Genomic DNA, 10,512 nt, shown 5'->3' on the forward strand with positions numbered 1-10,512 from the left:
CCTTTCCCCACCTCCTCCCCTGTTGTCTACCATGTGCATCCCTGCATTTGATCTGGTCCCTTTCATATTACTTGGTCCTTACCTCAAGAATGAATACATCTTTTATATAGCTTACACATGCACTTTTGCCATGTACTTGTTTGATAATGGAAAATTATTCCAGCAAAGATGCCATGTGTTAGTAATTTGAACACATGCACATGTGCATACACATGGGTCATAATACTCAGGATGGGTTTTATTTTTAAGAAGAAAAATATACGGTCATTGATTTTATAAACCTATTGAATGTTTTATAGCTTAAGACACCATTTTAAAAATGTATGTCTCAAACATTTTTTTATTATTAAATACTTTTATTTGGGGCTCTTACATCTCATCACAATCCATACATCCATCCATTGTGTCCAGCACATTTGTACATATGCTTCCATCATCATCCTCAAAGCATTTTCTTTCTGCTTGAGCCCTTGATATCCACTCCCCATTTCTTCTCCCGCCTTGTCTCAAACATTTTAATACTTAGATAATTCTTTGAAATTCTGCAAGTCATTCTCTCTGAGGAATTTGTAAATATATTGCTGTTGCTTTTACAAGCTGTTGAGCTAATTCTGATTGACCGCCTGCTGAGGTCAGTGTAGAAGTACGTGCTCCATGGGGGTTCGTAGGCTGTGTGATTCATGGAAGTAGACCACCAGGCCTTTCCTTTCTCAGGGCCACTGGTGGCTTCGAACTGCCCACCTCTCAGCAGCCTAGTGCTTGGCCATTGTGTGGCCAGGGCTCTTTGGAGAAATCATTCCCATCTAATTAAGCTTGCAAATTACAATTTAGCAACTGTTTTCCAACTTTGATTATTTAAATTTAAATTTGGGTTTTATTTTGTTAATATGATTTGGGGCTGCAGCCAATTGAGGCTTTTAAATCATTATTGTAGTGTCAAATATCTGGAGCACTACTCAAAGGAAGAAAGTATAATGGGAAGATTGAATCCTAAATAACAGTTCTGCAAGCCTGTGGGGATTTTTTTTCCTCTTACAGACTTACTTTCATTTTTTTAAATCATGGATTTCGCCTTCATCCTCCCATTTATTTACTTTTTAAAAAAAGAATCTTCTCTAAAAATAAATAAATAAATGTTCTCTCCAGATCTTGTTACATGACTAATTTCTAAGCACGAGAAAGCTCAGCCACCTGGAAAGCATTTTATTAGAAACTGGTGAGAAAACATTGGATCCGAAGAGGAAATACCTTAATGAAATGTGAAACATATGAATCCATCATTACTCCAACTCTATGGTGCTTTTTAAAATATTATGTAGATTGGCAACAGATGGGTTCAAAATTAAAATTTACTTTTGTGTGCCTCTGTGATGCTGCTGCGGAGCCCTGGTGGCCTAGTGGTTATGCATTTGTCTGTGATCTGCAGGGTCAGCAATTCAATACCACCAACCGCCCCTCAGGAGAAAGATGGTACTTTCATCTCCCTTAAAGAGTTCCATTCTCAGAAACTCCTAGGAGCAGTTTCACTCTGACCAATACGGTTCCTGCGAGTCGGCATCGAATCTAGGCAGTGAGTTTGGCTTGGTGCTGCTGTTGCTATTAGCACCTTTACCCAAATTCCTGCTGTGAGTCTTCTGTTGCTAAGAACTGTGTGACTGCCCCAGCAGTCAGTAGTGGCCCTTTGCTTCCCGGAAGCAGCAGGCAAGGGAGATGCTAGCGTCCGGCCCTCTGGGTGTCCATGAGTCCCAGTGAGATTCTCCTTCATTCACACATTGGAAGAGGCTCTTGTCAACCCAAGTGTCCGTCCTCAGATAAATGCATGAAAAGGGGGCCCATCCATACAACCGAATAGCCATAGAGATATTTATAAAGAGAAATGGAAGTCAGAGGTATGTGACAGCCTGAGACCAAAAACACTATGCTGAATGAAATGAATCGGACACAAAAGCACAAAAGCTTTCTGAACTCACTTCCTTGAAATAACTAGACTATGCAAATGCTTCCAAGTGGTCTTCAGGGGCCTTATGGCAGAGGCTGTAGGAGTTTTAGCTGCGTCCTCTCTCAGGTACTGTCACTTTGTGGCAATGGATAGCAGTGCTGGTAGCATAACCTGGTGATCAATGCTATTGAACTGTCACTAGGCACAATGGCATCCTTTTGTTTATATTTCACCATAGTGCAATTTAAGGGAGAGGGATGGAAAAGGAACTTATAAACACCCCAGAGACTTAATTTTAAAAAATCTGCCTATAAAGGGTATGATTGTTCATTAAATCAAAACTCTCTACTAACATTTTTATGACACTTGTCCTAATGCAAAAAAGAAAACACTTAAGAACCATAACATAGACCTCGGGTGCAATGTTTTTATTCAGCTTCTTTAGAAATAAATCACATCATCAAGTAGGCTCTGCCAATTCAGCAAAAAGAAGACATCACTGTCAGCTCTGTCACTGAACTTCTGCCTTTAGCATACTTAAGCCCTTTAAATGTATGGAAATGTCTGTCTCCTGCCTTCAAAAGAGAAACAACCCTTTCTACCCTAACACACACACGCACACACCCCATGCCCCCCCCGAAAAAAACCCCACGTACTCCAAACACACACCAATGCAGGAAATATCTTAGATTTTTCTTTTTTCTATTAGCTTTCTTCTAGAGAAAGATGAAATAGGTATACGGAGCCCTTCCCACTCCCAACACACCCTCAATTACTGCCGTATGTGGGATGTGAAAGCTATATAATCTTCCCATACTTCTGTTCCCATAAATGAACATAGCTTCCAAGTTCGAGACCCCAATTCAATGCTGATCTAGATAGAGTTGACCTGATCTGTTTAAAGAGGTTAAAAAGGAAAGAGTACGAATGCCATGGTTTTCTTAGTTAGATAAGGATGAACCAAGAAAAAGACCATTTAGAGAGAATGCATTTTTGTGCAGAGGGAAACCATGGTCCCCTATAAAACTGGGGAGAGGAAGAAACCCTTTTGCGGTTCAACAGGGATGCTATGATGACCCTTCTAATGCTGTGCTTTCTCTCAAGATTATTGAATTACAGTTTGAGAAGTTTGACGTCGAACGAGACAACTACTGCCGATATGACTACGTGGCTGTGTTTAACAGTGGAGAAGTCAACGATGCTAAAAGAATTGGGAAATATTGTGGCGATAGTCCTCCAGCGTAAGTAACCCCAAAGCAGGCCTGACTCTTGGCCACCCGACCCTTGTATTTCAAGAGTAGAATTCTGCTCCATAGAATTCTCAGATCCTTGTGAGTGGACCTTAAAAACAGTAGTTTTCTTCAGCAACCGTTCATGGAATTGAGAACCCTGCCGCTGACTAGCTATGTGACCTCAGGCAAGTTCCTTGACTTCACTTTGCTCTATTCTGGTGCACTAGCTGGGGGTGCTTTGGTGTAACATACGTATTTCACACTTCCATAGACAATACTAGTACAAGTGGCCATTGAAATTATCACAGCTTGCCTTCAAAGTTACCATTACCACCCAATGCCCTTTTCTCCTCTGTTGTTAAAAGACAGATCTCGTGTGTCCATTGATTTTATATGAATTCCTATGATGTTCTATAAACCTAGTGGAGCTAAAGCAAAGTATTTTTCAGTTTTTATTTATTTATGTCTATTAAGTGGATGTTAAATGCAGGGTAGCCACTGAGAAAAGTAGAAAGCGTTTCTAACTTCCGAAAGAGTGGAGGGAAACCATGGAATGAGAACAGGAGTTTAATCAAAAGAAAACAAGAATGGAGAAAAGGGAAAACACTAAAGGCAGGACAAAAGATGACAAAGAAAGCACAAAATAAGCTGAGAAATGTTGTTGTTTCCAGGCGCCATCGAGTCAACTGCGACCCATACTGACCCATGTCCAACCAAACGAAACCCTGCCCAGCCCTGCGCGACCCTCATAATTGCTTCTGTGCTGAGCCCATTGTTGTCGCCAGGCTGACACCCCATCCCCTTAGGAGCCTTCCTCTCTTTCTCTGCCCTTCAGCTTACCAAACGCGATCTCCTTCTCCAAGGTCTGGACTCCTGACAACATGCCCAAAGTACGTAAGATGACGTCTCCCCGCCCTTGCCTCTCAGGAGCACTCTGGCCTTACCTCTTCTGAGACAGTGTGGTTTGCCCTTTTAGCAGTCCTGGTACTTTCAAGATTCTTCTTCAGCCCCACCACTCAAACGCATCCGTTCTTCTTCAGTCTTCCTGATTCGAGCTCCAACTTGTACATCCATAGGAGGCCATTGAAAACACCCTGGCTTAGGTCAGGCGCACACCAGTCCTCAAAGTAACATCCTTGCTCTTAAATACTCTACAGAGGTCTTGTACAGCAGACTTACATAGTGGAACATGTCTTTTGGTTTCTTGACTGCTGCTTCCATAAGCATTGATTATGGACACAAGCAAGAAAAAATTCTTGACAACTTTAACTTTTTCTCTATCGATCATGATGTTACCTATTGGTCCAGTTGTGAGGATTTTGGTCTTCCTTATATTGAGTTGTAATGCATATTGAAGGCTGCAGTCGTGATCTTCATCAGCAAGTGCTTCACGTCCTCCTCACTTGGAGCAAGCAGGGTCAGGCCATCTGCATATTGCAGGGTGTTCATAAACGTTCCTCCAATCCTGATGTCACACTCTTCGTACAATCCGGCTTCTCTGACTATTTGTTCAGCATACAGATGGAATAAGTAGGGTGAGGGGACCCAAGGTGGCCCGCTGCTCTTTGGGGAAAAGATGAGGCTGTCTGCTTTGGTAAAGAGTTTTAGCTAGGGGAATCCTCGGAGGCAGTTCTTGGTGGTCCTGTAAGGTTGCTGTGAGCTGGAGTCAGCTCACCAGCAGTGGGTTTAGTGACTTGGCCAGCAATGACTTTAAACCAAAGATGATAATATAAGCGAGCTGAGAAACTGGATTAGTGGAAACAGTGCCACCATAGCAGATGAAACTGCTGTGTAAATTTTTTTTTCTTTTTATTTTTTACATTTTATTAGGGCCTCATACAACTGTTATCCCAATCCATACACACATCAATTGTGTACATCGCATTTGTACATTGTTTTTGTTTTTTTTTTCTTTTTTTTTTAACATTTTATTAGGGGCTCATACAACTGTTATCCCAATCCATACACACATCAATTGTGTAAAGCGCATTTGTACATCGTTTATCAAAACATTTTCTCTCCATTTAAACCCCCGACATTAGGTCCTCATTTTTCCCCTCCCTCCCCGCTCCCCCCTCCCGCATGAGCCCTTGATAGTTTATAAATGGGTATTTTGTCATATCTTGCCCTGTCCGACATCTCCCTTCATCCACTTTTTGGTTGTCTGTCCCCCAGGGAGGAGGTCACACACAGTTCCATGTAATCGGTTCCCTCTTCCCTACCCATTCTCCCTTTACCCTCCCTGTTTTGCCACTCACACCACTGGTCCTATAGGGCTCATCCGTCCTGGATTCCCTGTATTTTCAGTTCCTATCTGTACCAGTGTACCTCCTCTGGTCTAGCCAGTCTTGCAAGATAGAATTCGAGTCATGGTAGTGGGAGCGGGGAGGAAACCTTTAGGAACTAGAGGAAGGTTGTATTTCTCATCATTGTTACATCGCACCGTGACTGGCTCATCTCCTCCCCGAGACCCCTCTGCAAGGGGATCTCCAGTGGCCTACTAATGGGCTTTGGCTCTCCACTCCGCACTCCCCCCATCATTCACTATGGTAAGATTTTTTGTTCTGATGATGCCTTACACCTGATCCCTTCGACACCTCGTGGTTGCATAGGCTGGTGTGCTTCTTCCATGTGGGCTTTGCTGCTTCTGAGTTTGATGGCCTCTTGATTACCTTCAAGCCTTTAAGACCCCAGACGCTATACTTTTTGATAGCCGGGCACCATCAGCTTTCTTCACCACATTTGCTTATGCACCCATTTGTCTTCAGTGATCCGAAACTGCTGTGTAAATTGAAAACACCAATCTTATTCAAAGATGCATCCTTTAACAGCAGGAACCCAGAGGCCTCGAAGATAAAGGAATAGAAAAAACACAGCTGTAGCTTATTGATGTCAGCCAGTTGTGGGAAGGGTTTACTGGTGCACATCACTCACTTCTGAGGGGTGTGCCTGGAGTAGCGTGGCTACAGCCCCACTGACTAGCACTTCAGTCAGAAACTGTTTTTCTATCATTGTAATGCTTCAAGAGTGGGGCAGTGTAAAAAATGAGGAAATCTCTTTCTGGGAGCTTTTCCCCTGTCAAAAGTGTACAAGCCGGCTGACTAGGAGGAGCCTTGGGGATACCAGGGCAGCACCTCATTCTCCTGGTGTGCGGTCCATGCAACATCCGAAGCATTCACTCTAGTTTAAAAATATGGGTACACCACAAGTGTTATGTACCCAGAAGGTCAACAAGCAATAGAAAGATAAATAGAGGAGAGAGCAAAAGAAGGCGGATAGGTAAATTGTAAAAAGACTGTCCTAGGTGTGCTGGACCTCTGAGGAACCCTTTGGCCCAGTCTTGGCAAGTGGCGAGAATGTTACCGACTGCCATTGAGTTGATTCCAACTCATGGCAACCCTGTAGGACTGAGCGTAACTGTTCCGTGAAGTCTGCGGGAGCTGAAAGCCTCCTGTTTTCCCCTGTGGCACATCAGTTAGCAGCCCGTAGGTCCCTCACTGCATCACTGGGACTCCTTGGGAGGAGAACAGAGAAGTCCTCTTGAAGGTGGGTCTCAAAGGAAGAGTTGGAGAGAGCCATAGGCAGATGGAGGACAAACTCATTCCAAGTAGAGGGAACATTATAATGACACCAGTTGTTGCTGGTTCCAACTCATGGTGGCCCCATGTGAACAGAGTAGGGTGGCTTCATGGGGTTTCCATGACAGGTTTTTCAGAAATAGATCACCAAGCCTTTCTTCCAAGGCACCTCTGGAAGGACTCAAACTGCCAATCTTCAGGCTAGTAGCTAAACCTATTAGCTATTTAGATGACCCAGGAGCTCGAGTAAAACATGGAAAAGAGATAGATGCTATTAATGGCGTCTAACCTTGAGTTGGAACTTAGAGATGGAGCAGAAAGGTTGAATTGGGCCCCATGGTGGGATCCCTTAGAGGAGCGACAGGACCCAAACCAAACTTGGTGCCATTCAGTCAGTTCTGACTCGTGGTGACTCATGGAACAGAGGAGAGCTGTTCGCATGGCTTTTGGAGGCTTTATATAAGCAGACAGCCTCATTCTGCTGCTGTGCAGTGATGATGGGTTCACACTGTTGACCTGATAGGTAGTAGGTAAATGGCCACTAGGCTACTGAGCTACCAGGGCCCTGTGATATGACCAGTGGCTGTAAAACGCCCCGTACTTAATAATAGGAACATGGGGCTAGCTAAGGAGCTGCAACAATGGTCGGGGTCGGGGCTAAGGAGGAAGGAAAGAGAGCGGGTGTAGTGCGAGGAAATAGGAAGTCAAAATTGGTGGGACCTGGCAGCTGAAGGAAGGGCTGCAGTGACTGAAGGAAAGGAAAGGTTGACAAGCCAGAGGCCACACAAATGGAAGACAGGCCACAGCATCCTTGATCCGTCCCTGGGATTTGCCAGTGCACAGTGGAGCCATGCTGAGATGTCCTCTGGCCATCACCCTAGCCTCCAGGTGGCACACGTGGTCCTCGGGAGGTTTGCGGCAGGCACCGGGCTTCTGTCAGATTGGCAAGTAAGCCTAGCAGAAAATGTTTCTTTTCATTAGTAAAATCCTCTTCCATGAGAAAATGCAGTTTCAGAGATAGTACCTCTAAAATTAGTCCACAGACAGGGCAGTGAGGGATCCCAGTCACTATAGTATCATCCCGAGGAGGCTGACTGACCGTGGTGGGCCTTAAGGGTTCCTTCACTGCCTGTGATGAGTGCATTGTGTAGTTTTATCACTGATGTGAGATTAATGTGTTTTATTTGTAGTTACACAAAGAATTCTGCTTAGATTGCTTTTTTTCTTTAATGTAATTGTTAGATCTCTCTGGAGCTAGATCTATACCTCGGTCCTTGGCTTCGCGCGAGAAAGAATTCATGCTGAAGCCTGGTTTGTGATCCAAGTGAGTTTTATGAGAGTTAGAAGAAGTTTCAGGTTTACACTGCACCCATAGGACTCCTCCCAAGCGTACAGCTTGTCTGGAAACTGCTCGGCATCACACAAAAGTGTCCCAAAATTCTCTGCCAAAGTTCTCCGGGCTCCTGCCTTTTCAAGGACTCCACAGGGAGGCGTGGTGGACGACCCCTGATCGACCCCATTGGCTGAGTTGAATTCACCTGGCCTAGGTTGGCCAATTCAGGTTCACGCCCACTCATGCCTACCGGCAGGAAACCTGAGCTTCTGGGCATGTGCAGTGCGCCACTCCTTTGTTCCCGTAGCTTGGCCCTCTGGGCATGTGTTAACAGACATCCCCCAGCCCTACGCTAGCCTACCTAACAGAATGAGTTTTAAAAAAAAAAGATATATGTAGACTATTTCTGTAACAGGCTTGATTTTTCAGAGTTTTGCTTAAATGGCCGTGGCCACCATGTAACTGGGACCATACATGTTGGCCTGCCCCCGCTCTTTGCTCTTGTGATTATTTGGGGCAGAGAACCCTCCTCCAGTTTCCTGTCAAATGAGGGCAAATATAGACCTAGCCGCCTCTCCACCCAGGTAAAGCAGCTCTGCTCTTGTTACCTGCTGTCAAGTAGAGCCCTAGTCATGGTGACACTGTGTACTGCGGACGGTTTGCAAGGCTGTTATCTTCCAGAGGCAGATTGCCAGGCCTTTCTTCCTTGGTACCACTGGAGCCACCTAGGGACTACTAACGTGGCTGATCAAAACCAAACCACTGCCCTCGAGGCGACTCTGATTCACAGTAACGCTGTAGAACTACTCCGTAGTTTTCAAGACTTTGCCTGTAAATCTTTACCAGAGCACACCGTCTCCGCTTTCTTCTGCCAAGCAGCTGCGGCCTTCAAAGCACCAACTGGTTTATTGGCAGCTGAGCGCCTTAATCACTGAAGCACCAGGCTGATAGAGAAAACGGGCTGATCTGACTGGAAAGATAACTACCTGGTTCAGTGGCCTCAAAAAGGGAGTTTAGTTGAGCAAGACTGTGGGGGAAGAGTCAGCCCCCCACAACTAATCACGGGTTCTATAGGCGCAATTGTACGGTTGAGATACATAAAGATTATAATAAAGTCATCGAGAGCATGAGATAGAGAGAGTCAAATAAATGCTAACCTCAGCCTGGCTTGGTGGTCCACGTGGTGGGAAGGGGAGGGGAAGGAGGACAAGGGGAAAGGGAACAGGGGAGCGAGGATGGGAGAGGAGAGGGCGAACCAATGAGAGGCCAAGAGGGGAGCCCGAGAGCGAGAGCAGGAGAGCCCAACTTTAATGCTAACCAAGAGTTATAACTACTTAGGGGGGCCGTGATGACAGGTAACCACACGTCACAGGAAGGGGCAGTACAATAGGCACACACATCACAGGTAGGGGATGTACGATAGGCATAAGCGTGACAGGAAGGGGATGAGCTGGGGTGTGCCCATAGGAATGGGAGGGACTAGAGGTATACATGTGACAAGGTGGGCGGACCCTAGGTTCATAATGGCGGCCTAACCTTGGTCACCCTTGGGTGGGCTTGACCTCTCTGGGGTCCCTTACAAGGAAACAGTCAACTACTATTCTTATCAGAAGGGAGTGGGTCCTACTTGTTGTGGGGTAAACAGGGGTGACTGCTTGCTCTAGATGGCTGATAACCCTAAGGAGAATAACCCCTGACCTACTTCTATGGCCTCCAAGTGTAAGTCATTCGCCAAGTGTAGCAAGCAGCTAAGTTTGGCATCTATTTGGGGAGGCAACTTGGGAGAAATCTTTGTTTCCCTCACAAGACCTTTATTTTATTTTTTCCTCCCACTCTTGGGTTTTAAAAATAGATTTCACCAAACTGACATTTTTTTTTAGGAGTCCTGTTGGTGTAGTCTGTTACACCTAGTCCTGTTAACTACAAGGTCAGCAGTTCAAACCTACCAGCCACTCCTCAGGAGTAACATGGGGCTTTCTACTCCCATAAAGAGTTACAGTCTTGGAAACTCACCGGGCAGCCCTACCCTGTTCTATAGGATCCTGTTCTATAGGATCACTGTGAGTCAGAATTGACTTGATGGCAGTGAGTTTTCTTTTTTGTTTTACATTTACATGCATTTTACCATTGTTTAAATAACAACAGTAAAAGCTTACAAAACTACTGTTAGTATGTATCTGAAGACATTAGACCCCTAAGACTTGAGAAAGCTTTTGAGCTTCAGTGATTCCCACTGAATCTGTAGTGCGAGCTAACAAGCAACTTAAACAGCTTCAGATTAGTTCTTGCAATGTCAAGACCATGTCAATCAAATGATTGCTTTCTCTTTCTCCGTGATAGCATGCTGCTGTGGACAGAGCAAACAGAAATGTCCATTTCAGGCAGTCTGTGTGTGTGTGTGTGTGTGTGTGTGTGTGTGTGTGTGTGTGT

At 45.0% G+C, this 10,512-nt stretch overlaps 1 protein-coding gene across 1 annotated transcript in view; it reads left to right on the forward strand.

Annotated features, from left to right (window-relative positions):
* Nucleotides 1-10,512, forward strand: part of PCOLCE2 (procollagen C-endopeptidase enhancer 2) — a 90,274-nt gene that overhangs the window by 59,107 nt on the left and 20,655 nt on the right. The window contains exon 4 of the mRNA XM_004712106.2: nt 3,044-3,180. Coding sequence (XP_004712163.1) covers nt 3,044-3,180 — 137 coding nt within the window. The remainder of the gene's footprint in view (nt 1-3,043; nt 3,181-10,512) is intronic.

This window comes from Echinops telfairi, unplaced genomic scaffold (assembly GCF_000313985.2).
Source record: "Echinops telfairi isolate 266 unplaced genomic scaffold, ASM31398v2 ScPeMD7_16;HRSCAF=60, whole genome shotgun sequence".
Lineage (NCBI taxonomy): Eukaryota > Metazoa > Chordata > Mammalia > Afrosoricida > Tenrecidae > Echinops > Echinops telfairi.